This window comes from Myodes glareolus, chromosome X, assembly GCF_982192425.1.
Source record: "Myodes glareolus chromosome X, mMyoGla1.1, whole genome shotgun sequence".
NCBI lineage: Eukaryota > Metazoa > Chordata > Mammalia > Rodentia > Cricetidae > Myodes > Myodes glareolus.
Window position 1 is genome coordinate 48,285,504 of NC_142053.1, and position 20,178 is coordinate 48,305,681.

General features: G+C 46.9%; 1 protein-coding gene across 1 annotated transcript in view; it reads right to left on the bottom strand.

The window, feature by feature from the left end:
• Nucleotides 1-603: 603 nt before the first annotated feature.
• Nucleotides 604-20,178, bottom strand: part of Frmpd3 (FERM and PDZ domain containing 3) — a 51,467-nt gene continuing 31,892 nt past the window's right edge. The window contains exons 9-11 of the mRNA XM_085684995.2: nt 19,144-19,288; nt 5,832-6,653; nt 604-4,543 (exon numbers count right to left, since the gene is read on the bottom strand). Of these exons, the coding sequence (XP_085541121.1) occupies nt 1,476-4,543; nt 5,832-6,653; nt 19,144-19,288 (4,035 nt within the window). The 3' untranslated portion in view covers nt 604-1,475. The remainder of the gene's footprint in view (nt 4,544-5,831; nt 6,654-19,143; nt 19,289-20,178) is intronic.

The window sequence follows — 20,178 nt, forward strand, 5'->3', positions numbered from 1 at the left end:
GGAGGCTTTATTGCGCTGGGATTACCAAGGATAGGCAGGGGTTCGGCACAGTGTACATCTTATAAAACTCACATAAGAACGAGAGATTTCACATAGGCCTCTCACACAGTGATGAAAGAGAGACCGACACTGGGTGGGAGGGTGTGGGAAACAAGCAGTGATGGAGAAGTGGACAAGAAGCAATCTATACAGAAGAAACATTGGCTTTCTTTGCCCCCTACAGTAGGATAACCATAGGGACTCCGTGTCTTCACTCCCAGAAGGGCTGGGGCGGGGTGGGGTGGGTGATGGCAGCAGCGGCGGCAGCGGTGGCAGCGGTGACGGTGGTGGTGGTGTTGGTGGTAGTGGAAGCAGCGGCAATAGATGAGTGTCAAGGAGGATACTAAACTGTGAATTCCCTTCCAGATGGTTCCAGAGAGGGAGAGGTGCAGGTGCACCGGGTAAGGCGCTCAGCTTCTTTTCTTAGAGACACAAATCCACAGGGTCAATACACAGCCAAAAGCATATACTCAGGATTAACATATCACGCTAGCTTCCAGAAGTTTAAGATATAGTCATCAACACCCCCACCCCTCCCCCCTCCCCCCACCCTCCCATCCCAATCTGTAGCTACGTCAAACTCCTAAGGACAGTCTATCTGATAGAGATGTTGAAAGAGGAGCCACACACCTCAGGCAACAGCTCCTGCACAGGGCTGCTGGGCTGAGCCAGGCAGGCTCGGACACCTGCGCTGGGCCTCCCCAGAGCAGACATTTTCACCAGGTACCTTACCCAAAACAAGTGAGGTGATCTCAGAGGCTTGCTCCCTAATGAACTGAGCTGTCCTGCCCATCAGTGTGGGGCAGGGCACTTTGGGGATGGCTGGTATAGAGCTATTGAACCTGGGGGCAAGGGCTCCCAAGGCTGCCAGCCTGTTGTGCCAGCCACTGACAGCCCATCGTGGCTGTATTCTGCACATCTCCTACCTGGGCGCTGGCCTTTGAAGTGGCTCCTGCCAGGTGCAAAGGAGCCCATGGTGGGTGGGAGCATCTGGAACGAGCGCCCTCTCTCCTTGGCTTGGCGCTGTGACCTACTGCTATTGTCACTGCCCTCTGCGAGGCAGCAGATGCTAGGAGGAGCTCCAGGTTCTGGCTCCCCTGGTGCCCAACTCAGAGCAGGAGGTGAACCTGACGTCACCTACCAGCCCCAGAGAAGAGATAAAATACAACTCTGTGGTGGGCGTGTAATGGCGAGGGGCCTTTGCCCTCACAGTGACGCCCAGAGGCCAGGAAGGGGTGAGGACACCCAGGGCAGCAGCTAAGCCTGCAGCCCTTAATAGAGAGCCTTTGTCCAGGGAGTTTTCACTCCTCAGAGACGGTTAGGCTCTTGGACCCTGACTGGCCCAACACACACACACACTTACCACGAGATGCAAAGACCACAAAGCTCAAACCTGGGACCAATGGGTGGGGAGGGGACAAGCCTAGGCAAGTGCCCTACTTAATAAGGGTTTTTAAGGAGTGTGTGAATGTGCTCATAACAGTCGATGATGGGGAGTCTGGTGGGTGCCCTGTGGCTGCTGGCAGCGACAGTGGTGGCAGCGATTGCTGCTGCTGCTGCTGTTGTTGTTGTTGCTGCTGCTGCTGCTGCTGCTGCTGCTGGTTAAGGTTCCTGGCTGTGGACTCCTCAGCTGCACGCAGCAGGAAGGTGTAATTCCTCACGACCTCTTCTACTTTGGCCAGCAGTTCCTGGCGCTGGGCCTCCGAGCGCACGATGAACACCAGCCGCACAAAGGTCTCAATGAGGCTGCTCAGCACCTGGAAGCTGCCTGTGATGGCCGCCAGCATGTGAGTGGGGCTCTTGTCCACATTGGCTACTCGGCGGCAGGAGGCCCGGAGCTCCTTGAACTTGAGAGCTAGCTCAAGCTTGTACTCAGAAATCTGAGAGACATAGGGCTTGGGGGCACGTGCCTCGGGGCTGGCCACACACTGCCGCAAGACTGTCAGCAGCTCATTGGTGTCCAGGCGGGCTGCTAGGAAGCCGTCAGGGAGGCCATAGGCGTGGGCCCGTAGCGCATTGATTTTAGCCAGGCTCCCCTCAAAGGTGGAAACCCGAAGGTCGATTTCCTGGGTGTGGGAGGCCTCGGGGCTGCTGCTGCAGGTGGCGGCATCCAGGACCTGCAGGGTTCTGCTCACCACAGGTACCACCTGCTCGTCCAACTTCATGCCAGGCAGAATCTTCATGGGAATGGAATAGGAGAGCTCGTCCTTGCCATCGCTGGCATCGTCTGCCATGTTGCACTTGCGGTAATAGAAGCAGTAGCGGATAGAACAGCACTTGCTGGTCTCACTGTCCTCATCTAGATCGGCTGGCCTCCGGTATACCTCCTCTGGCAGTGAAAACACAGCCATCTGCCTGGGGCCTTTGCTCTCAGGGGCCACTTGGACGTAGGAGGGCTCTCCAAGAGTTGGTGACTCTGCACACTTAGTGCCTTTTGGACCCAAGACTAGCGGGAGGCCGGTCTCTATCTCCTTGACCTCTCTAGGCAGCATTCCCAAGGGGGGATGCGGGTAGACATCTGAGGTCAGGGAGGCCCTGTCACCCTGGTCCAGCTCGCTGATACTGTAGCGGCGCATCAGTTTCCTGTAGTTGGGGTCTCCCAAACACTCACCCCCCGAGGCACAGGTGCTCAGGCAAGAAACACCACTCTCAGGGTCTGACCGGCACTCACGGGACTCCAGACTGGTAGAACGGATGCGCTGGTCATTGATGGGACTACCAAAACTCAAGCCTGGGCCAGCCTCTGGCTGCCTCTGGGTAGGCGGGACCCTCTCCCTCTCCCGAAGGCCAGCAGGCACTGGGGTCTGGGCAGCTTGAGGCCGTCCTCCTCGGCAGATGCGCTTGCAGTCACAGCTGCGCCTCTGTTCACGAGACATGCCAGGTCCCTGCTGCACAGGGCTACTGCGCAGCTGGCAGCTGCAGCGGCCAGGTGCTGGGGGTTGCAGGTACTCTGTGCCTGGAAGCTCCCCCTGGCTTGGTGGCTTTAGAAGTTCCTCAAGGAACTCCAATTCATACTGCTTTACCTTCTGCAGCTGGGCCTGTCGCTCATCTGTTTCCTTCTTCTGGCGGGTCGGGAAGGTGGCAGAGAATAAGTTGCGCAGTCGGAAAGGACCTCGGGATGACTTAGGCTTTGTGGGGCCTTCAGAGGCTGCGTGGGCTCCATCCAGGGTTGTTTCAAGCTTCCTAGAGGGCATGGTGCTGACCTGACGGCTGGTGGCCAGAGGCCTCAGAGGGCTCTGGCCTCTAGGATGGTAGCTGGGGCTGGGGCCACGGGACAGGCTGCTGGGACTGTGGCTTCGAATCTGGCAGCTAGGGCTGTGGCTTCGAGCCTGGCAGCTTGGGCTCTGCAGAGCCATGGGATAGCCAGCCCGGGGGACCAGGCTGGTCTCCTCAAACTTGCTGCTTCTGGATATGCTCTCCAGCTGCCCTTTCTCCCCATGGCCAGAGACTGTGCTCTGCTTGTTAGGGGGAGGCTTAGCACCCTCTGGCCCAAGCTTGCCTACCACCTCCCCGGTAGCTTGCTTGCCCACCGAGTCTCGACTCGCTCTGGATAGATAGCTCTTAGGAGGGAAACTTTGAACAGGAAACCTGTCTTCTTGTGGGGAAAGGTGGAGGTTGTCAGCCCGGCTGCTGGTGGGCGCTCTGGAGCTGGCAGAGACCTCTGCGCCCAGCTGCTGCTGAGAATTCCGTGTGGTCTCCAGGGCACCGGGGCTCATTTTAAACTTCAGATTCTTGTTGGCATTGCTGCTCATCAGGCTAACTTCTGGCCTGCCCATGGTGACCTCAGGCCTCCCCATGCCAGCCTCTAGCCTTCTCTCCCCGCTGTTGGAGGGTGTGGCCAAGGCTGTGCCAGGAGTAGTTAGACTCTTACTGTGTACTACCTGCTGTAGGGCAGCCGAGATGATGGCTGGGGTCACATTGCCTTTTGGATCCAGAATAAGCTTAGGGCTCAACCTGACTTCCTTGGGCAAGTTTTCCCTTAGCTCTGAGACCTGCTCTTCACCGAGGGATGGTGTGGCTGCCCTCAGTGACATCTCTAGGCCTGCCCTAGTGTGGCCTGGTCCTTTGTCCTCAGGAACTGGGGGAAGAAGGCTCAGATTCTTCTGCTCACTAAGTTGTGGGGACAGTGCTGGGTGCACGGCCAGGGAGTATGTTCTCTCTCCCTGCACCTGGGCTTCTGACTGAGGCAGCTTTCTCCGGGCACCAGGGGGTCCAGGACTCTGGCCAGTGACAGCTGGCTGGAGGGATGGGTTGGGATCTGGGGGCCCAAGGGCATAAGGGGCGGTGAGAACAGCCTGAGCTGAGCAGCTCTGGATTCTGAAGGGCAGGTCCTTTCGGGCAAGGAGGCTGTCCTTGTTGAGGTGCTGGGCCAGGAAGTAGGTGGCGTTCTGATGCTGCTTCATGGCCGACATCATCTCCGACATATCTGTGAGCTCCGAAGAGTTGGTTTCATGGCCCGAGTCCAGCGATGATTCAGGAGTGATTGTGGCCAGCACAATCAGACCTGGAGGAACAAGAATGAGACTTGTCACATTTACTAGTATCAAGGTCTTTTTCCAACCATATCTTGAGTTTTCCTGGAGAAGTGGTAGGTAGCAGCAGTATTTCACGCCGGGGGAAACCCAGTCAAGCCAGAGAAAACCATAGAGCTGAGGGGGAGGAGCCAAGAAGAGCGCGCACAAAGCAGAACAAGATGTGAGAAGGGGGTGTGAAAGGTTGGAATCCAAAAAAAGGAACACCAAAAAAGAAGATCTTGGCAGTTTGGTGGTAAATTAACATGTAAAACAACATGCCAATCAATGCTGTTTTTAGATTCAACAGCTAGGAAATTTCTGTTAATTGTCCTGAAGAGAGTTGGCAAAGAGAGGTGCTGTTCGGCTCCTCCTCATCTGGCCAGGACTGTCTACAGTTCTTGCAGCTGAGGCCGTTTAGCCAAGCTTCTCCCTCTGGCAGCCATGTGGGCCTTGGACCTGGAAACCAGTTTTGGAGCACCTGATGAGGTGTGAAGAGTAATGCCAGCCTGGGTTGGGGACAAACATTCAGGAGGCTACCCAAATATAAGGTTATAAAAAAGGGGTGTGTGTGTGTGCGTGTGCGTGTGCATGTGCGTGTGTACATATGTGTGCCTTTCAGGAGATGGATTTGCATGCATCTCTAATAGAGAATAACAAGCATGTAGCATGGTTCTCCTACCAATTAATAGTTAACAGATAGCTACTGATTACGGATCCCTCACTGTGTGTGAGGTGGTACAACCAAGTGTTCTGTCTGAGTGATGTCATTTAATCTTCAGGCTGTGTGAAGCAATTGCCATGGTGACACACAGACGAGAGTAAGTGCCTTGCCATGGGTCGCACTGCCTGTGCCTCAGAGTTCATGTTCTCAGACAGGCTGAAGACCCCAGCCCTGAGTAGAGATGGCTCTTGGCTGTCCTGATCACAGGTCATTTTGGAAATTAATTGGTCTTTTGGAGCATGCTGTTGTTCTTTGTCTGTTTCTGGGTCTCTTCTATATTCCTGCTCCTTAACCCTGGCCTTGATCTATAGCTGTTGTGGGTTCCACGTGCAATAACTGTCTAGAGATATGCGGTCATGAGGGACAGAGTTCTAACTAGAACCGCATCTCTTCTCTGTAGCTTCCTTTTTCTTAGACCTAAGCTATCGCTGCCAATTCATTGCCTTTGATATGCCATTGTCACTCAAACAACTATTTGAAAAGAAGCAGTGCTGACTACTGGACAGTCCTGGACCAGAAGGAGGAAAAGTCAAGAGGAAGGAAGACTGGGCTATTACCTGCAGTCTGTGGGGGTGGAGGATGGGGTCCATCCTCTGAAGCAGCCAGGGCTTCTAGGGCCTGCAGAGTAGACACCAGAGCATCATCCAGCTCCTGGGCATGATCTCGTACTGTCCGGGTCTGTACACTGTCAATCAGCGTCACTGGAATCTCATCATACAGGAGCCCACGCAGGTGACGTCCTTGCTCCTGACTTTGAGCCGCCCTGCGCTTGGGATCATCCTCATCAGAGCTGTTGTCTCGGAAACCAGGGGGTGGAGCTGCAATGGCAGGCAACAGAGAAGTTGTCTCATCTTCTTCTTCCTCTTCTTCCTCACTTCCTGGTGGTGGGAGGGACATTAAGTCTACCATATTGTCCCGAGAGGATCCAGGCCTCCCACCTTTTCGAGGCCCCAGCTGCTCCTGGAGTTTGACTTTGCAAGAGTCACAGTAGAAATTCAGGGCTTCAGCCCCAAGGGAATTGTCCAAAGTGTAGGACCGGGCCCTGCTGGCACAAGGCTCATGGTCTAGGCTGGTTGCATCAAAGTCATCGGGAATCACCTCATAACCTTGGCCAGAGCTTTTGGATGTGGGGTCTGATTTGGTCCGGGGTCTGGTTTCTTCAAAGAAGATTAGGTTCTCGTTGACATCTGTCCTGCTTTCTTGCTCCTTCCTTTGTTCCCGCATGTGGAGGTAGCAGAAGCTGACAAGCTCGGAGTCGGCAGGCGGGGTCGTGCATCGGCTCGACTTCCTAGGGCTGGTGCCCACGCTGCCCACATAACTACTCTCCTTTTTCCCCAGGTGGCCCCCAGTGATAGGGCGGTGGGAGCTGTGCATGTGATCTAAAACAAAAAAAAAATGCGTGGTTGAGCCTGCTGCTGAGGATGGTATCTGAGCCCCTTGGGCATTGAGAGAGAGAAAGAGAGAGAGAGAGAGAGAGAGAAGAGAGAGAGAGAGAAGAGAGGAGAGAGGAGAGAGGAGGGAGAGGAGAGAGAGAGCAGACTGCTAGAGATTAGGGAGAGGGGATCAGATGGATCATGTCACTGCTGATACTGAAAGCAGAGTGAATAAAATGTGATGTCCAGGGAAGCAAAAGTCTCATCAGCTCTGAAAAGGGAAAAAGCATGCTTTGAGGTCAGATACCACAGGATTCTTCCATGGATCTGGCTGTTTGAGAGTCCGCTGGAAACATTCCTAAGGAGATGAGGTTTGCTTTATGTTTATGTTAAGATCTGTTCCTGTTTCTGTCACTGCCCCCATCCCTTTGTGAACCCATACCTACTGCCAACACTCTGGAGCTCGCTCTCCTGTTATCTTGGATCTCTTCTAGTCCAAGAAATTGATATGAGAAGCTACTGTGTTTGCTGAGAAGGTGTTAAACTGGCTAGTACAAGCTGAGCATGGTAGCTCACACTTAGAAGACTGATGGAGAAGGACTGCCATGTGTTTGAGGCAACCCTAGGCTCCACGGTAAGCAGCAGCCTGGGCTATGGTATGAGACTGTGTCTCAAAAACCAAGGAGACAAACAAACAAACAAAAAATCAAAATTAAGCCGGCGGTGGTGGCTCACACCTTTAATCCCAGCACTCAGGAGGCAGAGGCAGGCAGATCTCCATGAGTTCGAGGCCAGTCTGAACTACAAGAGCTAACTCCAGGACAGGCTCCAAAGCTACAGAAAAACCCCGTCTCTGGCTAGTACAAGTCCCGAGAACTTGCATTTCAAAAATGCCTATGCCAGGAGTCCATCAGAATTTGTAGTGTGTAAGAGAGTATGGTGGGGTGTTGTATGTGGAATGAGCATGGGACTCGATTTCTATAATCCTTAAAGCTTATTACTGTCCTGTATTCATGCTCTTGATAGCAGGTATGTGCATATGAGCCCTATCCACAGCAAATTCTATCTCTGAGTGGGTTCTCTATCACACTGTTTTGGGAACTCATCTCACATCATCTACGAGGCTACACTCAGACGATGCGAGCCTGCTCTGCTAGCCGCAGACAGGTGAAAAGCCATCACAAAGCTGGCCTTGATGGCACATGCCTGTAATTCTAGATCTTGGGAAGTATAGGTAGAATGATTAGGAGTTTAAGGAAGTCCTCGGCTACATAGTGAGTTTGAAACCAGTTTGGGATTCAGATGACCCTGTCTCAAACAAACAAAAACAAACTAACTAATGAAGACATGATAAATTACATGTAATCCCATTCTGTTTTCCTAAACCAGTGAGGCAGGTATCAATATCCCCATTTTAAAAAGGAAGGAACAGACTTAAAGTCACAAGGGTTGTAAGTGGCAACCTGAGATTGAGTCCAGGTTGGAGAGACTTCAGAATTTGTATAGCTAATCATCATGGTGGCCATGGTATTGGAAAACCAAACATTAAATGCTTTTCAAACTTTGAATGCTTTCCAAACTCCAGATCAAGGCCAGATGAATGTATCAGTGTTACCTTTCACTAACACGTATAGCTAGAACAGAAACATCATACAGGCACCCAGCAATTGAGTCCCAAATACATGATGGTAAAACTGGTCTGAATTGAAAGAAGTACATGCAATTCAAGTCGTTAGAGTCTTAAGAATACTATGTTTCTGAAACTGGCCTTGAACTCTTGTCCTTTTGCTTTCACCATCCAGCACTGGAGAGACTGAGGCAGAAAGATCACCATGAACCAGGCAGAGGACAGCCTAAGCTATATAGTGAGCCCTGGGCCAGTCTTGGCTATAGCGAGGCACTGTCTTCAAAATAAAACAGGGAGAAAAGTAAAAGGAGACCAGAATACCCCTCAGCTCATTCTGAGGCTAGTATTATCTTAATACAAAAACCAAATAAAGACATCACAATTAAACTGCAGACCACTGTATCTTACAAGCAAAATGTCTACAAATATAGACACAAAATCCATCAACAAAATACCAGCAAATGGAACCCAGAAACACATAAAAAGAATTACTTAGCAGTAATTGCATACTAGTGGGTATTTACTGCATCAATGCAAAGTCGTTTTGACATGAAAAATCAATTATTTTAAAAATTTATTTTATGTGTATGGGTATTTTGCGTGCATAATGTCTGTATATCACTTGAGTGCCTGGTGCCCATGAAAGCCAGAAAAGAGTATTAGATCCCCTGGGACTAGAGTTACAGAGAGATGTGAGATGTCAGATAGCTGCTGAGAATCAAACTTGAATTCTCTAGAAGAGTAGCCAGTGGTGCTCTTAACCACTGGCCAATCTCTTGAGCCCTGAAAAATCCATGATTAATTCATGCAATATAGCATGATAATAGAGAATAAAATATACATGTTCATTTTGAAAGGTACAAAAACATTTGAAAAACACAAGAGCCTTATAGGGGTAAAACTCAACAAACTAGACTCCAAGGAAATTTCTTCAACATAGTAAATGTTATTTGTTAAAAAAGCCCTTGACGGGCTGTGGTGGCCTTTAATCCCAGCACTTGGGTGAGAGACAGAGGCAGGTGGATCTCTGTGAGTTCAAGACCAGTCTGGTCTACAGAGTGAGTTCTAGGACAGCCAGGGTTACATAGACAAACCCTGTCTCAAACAAACAAACAAACAAACAAAGCTTTTCCAGAGACTTGGGATATAGCTCAGCTGGTAGTGTAGTTGCTTTGCCTGCACCCAACCCTGGGTCTGATTGCCTGCATCACATTTTAAAAAAGAAGAAAACTGGTTAAAGTGACACATGCCTATAATCACAGCATTTGGGAGCTGGAGGCAGGGGGATCAGGAGTTGAAGATAATCCTGTCATCTTTGGCTATCTAGCAAGTTCAAGGAAATTTTAGAATATATAAGGCTCTGTTCTCAAAGGGGGAGGGGGAAGAAAAAAAAAGGAAAAAACGTGATACATGTACACAGTGGAATTTGTTTTGTTTTTTTGAGACAGGGTCTTTTGTTTCCAGGGCTGTTCTTGAACTTCTGATCCTCTTTTCTCTGCTTCATGGAAGCTGATGTTATAGATGTTATAGTTACATATCATCATACCCAGTTAATGTGGTGCTGGGGATTGAAGTCAGGGTTTTATGTATGTGAAGCAAGCACTCTATCAATTGAGCTACATTTTAACCCTTGGTGTGTGTGTGTGTGTGTGTGTGTGTGTGTGTGTGTGTGTGTATGTATGTATGTACTTGTGCAAATGAAGGCCAGAGGTCAATGTTAGGCGTATTTCTCAACTTCTCTCCTCCTATTTTACACTTATTTTTTCATTCAAAAGTATTTTAAATTACATCCTCTCACATTGTGTTGCATATGGATGCTTGTGTGTGTGTGTGTGTTCATGCGCACATTAAACACACTTACTCATACGCATGCATGCCACAATGTGCTTCTGGGGGTCAAAGGGCAATTTGCAGAAGTTGATTCTCTCCTTTCATCCTGTGGGTTCCAGGAATGGAACTCAAGTTGTCAGACTTGGTGGCAGGTACCTTTACCAACTGAGCCATCTTGCCAACTATCTAGTTTTTAAGATAAGGTCTCTCACAGAACCCGAAGCTCATTAATTTAGCTAGACTCACTGGCCACCTTGTCCCACAGCCTCCTGCCTTCACCTCCCCAGTGCTGGGATTATAGTTGCATGCCACTGTGCATGGGAACTGGGAATCAAATTCAGGTCCTTGTGCTTTCATGATAAGTAGTTAATAGATATCATCACTCCTTTTCCCCATCACCGTTGGGGGTAACAGGGTCCACTATGTATTTCTGACTGACCTGGAATAAAGGGAATGAGTGAAAGATGAGGGGGGATATGGGAAGAGAGTGGGGAGAGTGATTGAGAAAATTGTAACAATATATACACGTGAAAACGATGTAATGAGAACTATTATTTTGTATGTTAACTAAAAATATTTTTTGTTGAGACAGGGTCTTTCTCCATGGTCCTGGCTGTCCTGGACCTCACGATTTAGACCAGGTTGTCCTTTAACTGAGATATTTCTCCTGCCCTGTCCCCTGAGTGCTGGGATTATAGTTATACACTACCATGTCTGACATGAAAAAATGTTTTTTGAAAAGTAAAATATTTGAAAATGTCTGATAAATTCTTAAATATTGCACATAACTGCTATAATCACAGACGTCACAAACCAGTGGATAGGGAAGATGGAGAAGGGTTTTGGGCTTTTGTAGGTGAGGAAAGGACCTAAGTCAGGAAATTTGGTCTACACTATGAGGTGACCTTAGTGGAGCAAGATTTCCCTTATTTTGTGTTTGGTCATTTCTTTGCTTTGAGATAAGGTCTTGGGTAGCTCAGGCCAACCATGAACTTGCTGTGTAGCAGGGAATGGCCTTGAAACTCCTGGCTCTTCTGCTTCTGTCTTTCAAGTGTTGAGCTCATTGGCTTGCATGCCTCGACTTGCTTGGTTTAGGATTTCACCTCTGTCTGACTCTTAAGCCCCCATGTGCCCACTGTGGCCTCTGCCACATCATCCCAGAATTATTGATGTTATTGTTGCCTGATGTGGGATGCCCCTCTGTGTGCTGTGAATGTGTTTTATTACCATAGTTAATAAAGAAGCTGCTTTTGCCCATGGCAGGACAGAATATAGCCAAGCATGAAATCTAAGCAGAGACAGAGAGAGAAAGAAGGCGGAGTCAGGAGAAGCAAGATGTGAGGTAACAAGCCATGAGCCTTATGGTAAAATATAGAATAATAGAAACGGGTTAATTCAAGTTGTAAGAGCTAGTTAATAATAAGCCTGAACTAACAGGTCAAACAGTTTGTTATTAATATTAAGCCTCAGAATGGTTATTCAGAAACTGGTGGGTGGGAGATAAGCTTTCAGTTACACTTGTCAGTTTCTTATAGTGTGCTATAAATAGTGTTAAATCATTATTTAAAAACATACTTTCTTTTGAGACAGGGTAACTTTGTACATCCCTGGATGGTCTGGAACTTGCCGTGTAGACCAAACTAGCCTTGAACGCACGCAGATTTGCCTGCTTCTGCCTCCTCAGTACTAGTATTAAAGGTGTCTGTCACCATGATGAACCTAGAAATATACTATTTATAAACCCATATTAATATAAGAAAATTACTTTTGAGCCCACAGTTCTGTGAAACTTTGAACTCAAAAGAATAATTAAAATGACTTACTAGACATAATGAATATCAAACACTAGGTATAAATTTTTAAAAAGAATAGCAAGACTGTATACTGAAGTTTGTAAGACATTAGTGAAACAAATTAGACAAATAAGTAGAAAAATTCTACATTCATGTACTAGCATGCCTCATATCGTACCACTGTCAACTTAAGATGGCAATACTTCTCAAACTGATCTACTGACTCAACATAATCCTTATCAGAATCCCAGCTGACTTTGTAGAAAATTGACAAGTCAATTATAAGAGTCACATTGAATCGCAAAGTACACAGAATAAACTAAAGCAATCTTGAAAAAGGAGAAAAAAGAATGAAGATAATGATTTCAAATTTGGTACAAAGCAATAATAATCAAGATAATGTAATATTGACAGTCAGTGCAATAGAATTAAATGTGCATACACAAACTATCTTATTTATGACCAATGATTCAACTTAAAAATGTACAAAAGTTTTGAATGGATATTTCACCAAAGAAGACATACTGAAGGCCAATGAGCCCATGAAAGATGCTCAATATCATTGACCATTCATGAACTGCAAATAAACATCAGTAGCTGTCTCTTCTATCCACTATGATGGATGTAACAAGACAAGTAATAACAAATATTGGTGAAGATCCGATGAAGTTATACTTCTCTACTATTATTGGTAGGATTGTGAAACGATTGAGTCATTTTGAAAAATAAGCAGTTCCTCTAATAATTCAACATAGTTATCATTTGACTGTATGCTCTGCACCTAGGCTTATAATGAAGAGAAATAAAAACCTACATCCTCACAAAAAGTTGGGCATGAATGTCCAACATCATTATTTATAATAGTTAAAAGGTAAAAGCAACCAAAATGTCTATCAACTAATGAACCAATAAATAATATGTATTCTATATCAGCATATTATATAATGAAAAGGGAACAATGTATAGCTGTATGATATAACATGAATAACCCTTGAAAATACTATGCTAAGTGTAAAAAGCAAAGCACAAAAGACTATTATATGATTCCATTTATGTAAAACACTCAGAATAAGCAACATTATAGAGACAAAGCTTCAGAGCAGTGGCTGCTTGGTGTGGGTAGCAGACAGGACACAATATGTGGAGCGACTGTTATGTTCCTGCATTTTTTTTTCTCTTTAGGAGTGGTGAAATTTTTTTTTGTACTTGGGGTTGAACCTGTTGCATTATGCATGCTCTTTTTACTTTTCATTTTGAGACAAGCTAACACCAACTTACTCAGGTTGGCCTTGAACTCACTTTATAGCCCGTGTAGTCCTTGATACTCCATACTCAGCCTAACCAGTAGATGTGATTACAGAATTGTGCTATCAGACCCAGCTCAAGTGATAAAAATGTTCTAAAACTAGATGGTTGTATAACCCTATAAATATGCTAAATAAACATTACATTAATATAATATATACTATATTTATATATGTATATATCTAGGCTAATTTTATATATATCTCTGTGTAATAGCTCTAAGCTGTCCTAGAACTCGCTTTGTAGAGCAGACTGGCCTCGAACTCACAAAGATCTACTGCCTCTGCCTTCTGAGTGCTAGGATTAAAGGCGTGTGCCACTGCTGCCTGGCTATATTAAATATACTAAAAATGGGACTGTACCCAGGCATGTTGGCACAGGCCTTTAATCTCGCACCGGGGAAGGAGAGGCAACAAATTTTTGTGAGTTTGAGGTCAGGCTGTTCTACATAGCGAGTTCCATGCAATCCAGGGATACGTAGTGAGACCCTGTCTCAAAACAAATGGATCTATAAATTTTAAATGAAACATTTTTATGGCTTGGAGATTATATATGAATAATTCTGCTTGTAAAATTAAAACGTCTCATCCAGGCATGGTGGCACATGCCTTTAATGCCAGCACTTAGAATAGAGATGAACGGATCTTTGTGAGTTCAAGAATAGCCTGGTCTATATAGTGAGTTCCAGACCAGCCAGGATAATATAGTGAGATCATTGCTCAAAAACAGCAACAAAAACCAAACAAACAAAAGCCTGACTCCTCCATAGATCTGGATGTGGTGTCATACTCCTTCCCCAACTTTTTCCCCGGATCTTCCCCACTTCTTTACCTACCAAGGAATCTTTAAAAACGAAAGTTAAAAAAAAAAACAAAATCAAAAACGTGGTGACTTGGCACATGATGAACTTTGAACTCTTAAGAAAAGATTTTTTAAAAGTGCTTTGCATTGTGAAAGGACTTTATGTAGTTTATCTCACATTATCTTGTCAGATCTCTCAGAAGGTGTGTAGTGTCTATATGATTATCATTCCCCCATTTTAATGACAGGTAAACTGAGGCTGTTTATGGGATTTGTCCATGTTTATACAGTGAAGGTACGACAGAGAAGGGCTTGGAACCCAAGTCTCTCTGCCTTTATATGCTAGGAGTTTTCCATAGACCATGTTGTTCACCTTTATACAGATTCAGTGTAATCACACTGTGTGGGCTTCATTCATGTCTTACTGGCTGAGGCAGGAAACCCTGGATCAGTTGAGGAATTAGTACTTGATGATCCATCCTCCATCCAGGCCTCTGAGAGTTAAGGAAGTGCAGAAGGGCAATAAGCGCCTTGGTTTATGATGTGTCTCTACCTGACGGCATCATCTGCAGGACTAGAAATGCTCCAGACGATAACTACCTAGGAGACAACTGAGCCATCAGGGTAGCCACCTGGCAACGCGCTGCTATCAGAGGTGGCTCCCATGGTTATAGCGAATAAACAAGTGACAACTCTTCTCTCTTAGATAAAGACTAGATCTAAAGGTGGTTGGCTTCCCTGAAGGAAGAAATACTTCCCCGTACCATACTGCCAAGGTCAGGTGATATCTAGCCCACCACTGGTATTATGACTTCCAGGAGAGAATGTGCCTAGAGAATCCTGAGTCTCCTCTAGGCAGGTTAGAAGTACTGGGGTAAAGTCAGGTGCATTTGGTTGATGGCTGGGACAGCTTGCCTCTCACCTTGTAAATCTATCTGAATTGCTCATCAGCTTTTCCTAAGCAGGGGGGTGGAGGTGCCCTAGTTTACCCGTCTGTACTCGGTCACTCACAAGGTCAACTCAAAATTGCTTGCAAAGAACAGGGCAGAGAACTGACTAGAATTATGCTAAAATATATATGCTGTGAATATATAATATATACGTGAGACATGCTCATATTTACATTATACATACAGCCAACACAAGATTGACTCAAGCAGCTTTGTAGACTTGGCCCTGGTGTATTTTTATAGTGTCGTGCTCATTGGTCATACTCATGACATAGAAGCTTTGCAAGAATCTCATGGTCTTTCTGACCCATCAAAAAAGAAAAGAAAAGAGTACCATGTTCACTCTAACTTTCTATGAATGTTTCTGGATGTTTTTTGGAAGGTGGAGTGGGGGCAGGATCTCATTTTGTAGCCTAGGCTGGTTTTGAATTTGTAATCCTCCTACACCACCCTCCTGGGTGTTGTGATTACACACATGAATCACCACACTCAGCTTGCTGGCTTATATGTACATGAAAACTGATAATGTCTGCATATACATATACACATAGACATACATATGTATATATAAAATAAGACTATTCAGTGCAGCACAGTAAACTGTTTTTAAACATGTTAGAAAATGTAGAGTGGGTTTCTTTAACCGAGATCCTAAATGGGATTTCCAAAGCCTTATTTTCTTAGGTTACCCAGCAGAAACAGGGACCTCAGGACTGGGAAGAGATGGAAGCTGTCTGTGTGCATCATGTATGTATTTATATAGGTGCATGGGTAGCATCATGGGCATGGTGGGAGTTGGCTCTCTCCTTCCACCATGTGGGTCCTGGGGATTGAACTTAGGTCTTCAATCTTTTTGGCGTGTGCCTGTACTGAGCCACCTTGCTGGCCCTGCTTCTGGAATTTTTTTTTGCCACTTCAGTGGGTCTTTGGCTGTCAAATGCAGGTGCTATTAGGACTGCTGCGTTTGCTCGATGTAAATGACAAGCTACTTCTGTATTGTCATCATACCTGAACCATCTGTCCATATTTTCCCCACTAGACTGTAAGCTATGTGAAGGCAACCACCGAAAGGATCACAACTGCTATGTCCAGCTGTATTCCCAATGTCTGTCATGGTGGGTCTTTGAGAAACATATGTTTAGCGAATAAGTGAAATGTTTGCTTTGGTCAAGTGCTGTGAGGGAGCGGATTCCTTCCCCACCACCTTCCCATTCTCCCATTTCTTCCAGGTTTGCAAAGAAGCGGTGCTCCCTGCCCCCGTTACAGGGTTAACAGCATTCTTTTGGCCTGGTAGACTGAGTCCTGGGCTTGGCTAGTTAGGAGTCAACAACTTCTGTGAGGCCAGACTTTTTCTCCTTTCCACAGAGACCATGGCCTGAGGGGATTTTTGACCTTGGTGCTTGGGGAAAGCCCAGCTGGAGCTGTGAGAACATCTCTTCTTTCCCTAGCCCTGGTGTTGAGGCAGACCTTGAACTCGCAATCTTTGTGCCTCAACCTTCAAAGAAGCTGGGACTATGTGCCTGTACCACTGGGCGTGGCTAGATGCCTCTCCACTACAGCCTTTGATAAAGGACCATGACGGGCACTGGCACTTCTGTTCTAGAATGTAAGTGTGAGCTCATGGAAGAAAACCGCCTCAGCTTTGGAAGGTCATCCTAAAGGTCTCCAAGGCCAAGAAGGAACTATATGAATCCACTGCAACTTGAGCTGAAGCCTCCTCAGTGGTACTCTTCTCTTCTCAGAGGGCCCAAGAAAAGATGTGCAGAATCAGCCTGGCATTTGCTGAATTTGGGTCAAGCCAGGAGGGTCACCTAGCAAGAACACACTGTCAGTTCCTGCTGTCAACCTGGCACCTAGCTATTCAGAAGAAGGTCAAGAAACTGGCTCCAAACGCCTGCCCAGTCTCCATGGAGGTGCTATCCAGCACAAGTTCATATCTTTCTGGTCCGAAGAAAGAGGAACAGAGCTTTTCTATCTGCTTCTGCCTCTGAGCTACCTCTTTCCATCCTAAGAGCAGCATGATAGAGCCGCGGCACCACAGCGGCTCCTAATGGAGACACAGGCCCATTTGCTAGGGAAGTCCTGACCTTCTGCCACTCCGCAGCTGTGCAAGGAGCCTCTCAGTAATTGCAGGCTTGGAGATGGGGTGGGAAAGTCATGCCTATCTCCAAGAGAATCCAGGAAAGCAGACCCGACTTTGACAGAGCAATGGGGAAGACACATGGAAGGTGCTCAGTGAGGCCGAAGGGACACGTGCAGCCTGTGTCCTGGCCCTGGTGCCACAATCTCCATAGTAAGGGAGATATTGGCAACCAGCATTAGCTAGGGTGCTGATGGCATGGCAGATAATTGTCCCACAGAGCGGGACTGCATAACCATGCCTACTGCCCTCTCAAAGTGGAAACCTGGACCGTTTTCACCATTCTACCTAGTCCGACCTTGACTGACCCCAGGTTCATCCTTCTGCCTTATCCTTTCCTTTCTCCCTTCCCCTCCTGCTCAGTAAGAGGTACAATTTGCTCGGATGTGATTAGCCAGAAGAGGACCACAGGGGACAATGAGAATGCGAACAATGTTTTTTCCCCAACATCTGACCATCTGTGTAGAAGCTTGAGGAGCCCCGACACTTCTTTGAGCTAGTCGTCTGGGGCCATGCAAACGCTCGCCCCCAGTTTCTTCCTGCTCCAATTCAGTTCCTTTCATCTACTATGTGGACAGCAGTTTCTTTGGGACCAGCAATCCTTTCCCAAATCTGCATGTGATGAGCTGCCTTTCAACCGCTGTGAACAGTGATATGAGATTGAAAGCCGGACCCTGCTACGCATGCGATAGACTTGTTTGTGCTAAAGAACAATGTTTAAAATGGGCGAGCGTCAGCCCTCCAGAAGCTGGGTCACCTGCCAGGAGTGTGTTTCTATTCTCTGATACCATGATATCCAGCAGGAGCAGTGACCCCAAACCAAGAAAGTCTTGAAGGTTTAATAACGGTCAAGCTGCAAGGGTGAATGGATACAGTGTCCAGTTTATGGCAAGGGTGAGTCCTGGGTGCCACTTACGTTCTGACAGTGATGCTTGGGCCACGAAGACTTACTGCGCATAGGTGAGCCAGTCTGAGCTCTAACACATGGAGGACCCAGCTCTCTGTCACCCTCTGCTCCTCCCACCTGCTTTGGGCGGGAGCACCTGGGCTGGACAGCTTTGTTGTTTCAAGGCCTCTCTGTACCATCACCAGAACATCTCTGAGAAGTAGCCACACTGGGTTGCCTAACTGGGACGCCTTCTGCTTAGAAGCTGCATTTGTTCTTTATGGACCTCCCCTTCTATTTCCAAGACTTCTTTTGGGCATGCCCAGTCTCTCCTACTCCCAGCCTTCAGTGATTTCATCTTGCAGATACTTCTGTCAGTCCGCAATATGATGAACAAAAAGGAAGGTGTTATTTTCATTTTCAACCTTACTTCAGTGAAGCCAGAAGAGGCACAGATCTCTCCTAGATTACGAAAGCTCTACCTTAGAGTCAATATAATCCTTTTTGAGAAAGCTTTTTTCTTTAAATGTAGCCTTGGCTGGCCTTGAACTCTTTCTGCCTCTGCCTCCTCAGTAGCTGGCATTACAATCATGGACCACTACACATATGTGTTATCATACCTGGCCAGTGCAATTCTTTTTTTTTAAAAAAAATATTTTTAAATTATATACATTGGTATTTTGCCTGCTTTTATGTCTGTGTGAGAAAGTCAAATACCCTGAAACTGGAGTTTCAGACAAATGTGAGCTGCCACATGGGTGCTGGAATTGATCCTGGGCCTTCTGGAGGAGCCGCAAGTGCTTTTAACCACCGAGCCGTCTCTCTAGTCCTCCAGTGCAATTTTTTTGATTGACTCTATCATGTTATTGCTCCTTTCATCTTACATACATCCACAGACTCAATCACAGTGTGTCGTTACAGGCATCCTTTGTGGAATAGGTACATGTGAGTGTTATATGTGTGTGCCAGTGAGGTGTGTCAGTAGTATGTGTGTGTGCTATATTTCTGGCTGTTGCTAAGCAGGCTGGCACTGTTGGCACATGCTGAACACTAGGGCAGTGGAAGCCCCCCTCTCTGACTTCAGAGTCTGGAGGGCCTCAGACACACCAAAAACCAAAATCCAAAAATCAAAGCCAAAGCCAAAAAACTAATGCGGAGCCCTACCTGCCTTTACCATAGGAGGTGGAAGAGGCTGGCTGGCAGGCCTGGAGAAGACCATCTTCCTGGAATCCAGCAGAAGGCGGCAGTACCCCGCAATCAGGCAGGCAAAGTTGGTGGCTTCAGGCCACTCCATCAACAGCACCAGAGGCTGTGGAAGAGATGGTTCAAAACATAAGGACATGGAAAGGCAGGAGAGAGGCGAGAGAGAGGCGAGAGAGAGGCAGGTGCAATTCTGGGAGGACAGCAGCAAAGAAAAGACACGGAGTAGTTACAGGAAGCGTATTCCAAACCCTCCTCGAGATCCATGGCTAGGCAGTTTCTTCTGTCACGAACATTCCTTTGTAGTAATGGCTTCTCCAGGCGTCAGCATTAAAGAAACCTTCGCTCACACATTTAATGAACCACCTTTACTGAAAAACACTAGAATTATATAACACCACGTGACTGCTGTGTGGCTGTATTTGCGTTTGTCAGAGCTCAGCAGATGTGTGGGCCAGCTGGGAGAGTGGGGGTGAAACTGGGAATCTAGGCTAGGCTGAGGGATGGCCTGGAATATCCTGGAATGTAAGCACCTTGGCTCCTCTCCATGTGCCCTGACACCATCCAGCCCATAGGAGTTCTGTGACTTTAGGAACAAAACCTTTCTGCTCCAAGTCCTGCTTGGGCCTTCCTGATCTCCTCTCTATTTATTTTCCAAAGTAGCGTGGAAATGTCCCCTGGCTTTTCTTTTCTTTTCTTGGATATACATTTTTCACTCTGTAGCTCTGGCTAGTCTGGAATCCACTTTTGTAGCCCAGGCTGGCCTCGGACTCATAGCAATCCTCTTGTCTTTGTTGGTCGTCTTCCCTTCCTTCCTTCCTTCTTTTCTTTTTTTTTCTTTTGTTTTTTTTTTTTTAGACACGGTTTCTCTGTGTAACCCTGGCTGTCTTGGAACTCACTCTGTAGACCTGACTAGCCTCGAACTCTGCCTAGGATTAAGGCATGTGACTGTTTATTGGTGTTTATTAAAAGAGCCCCTTGGTCTGGAGTTAAGGGTGG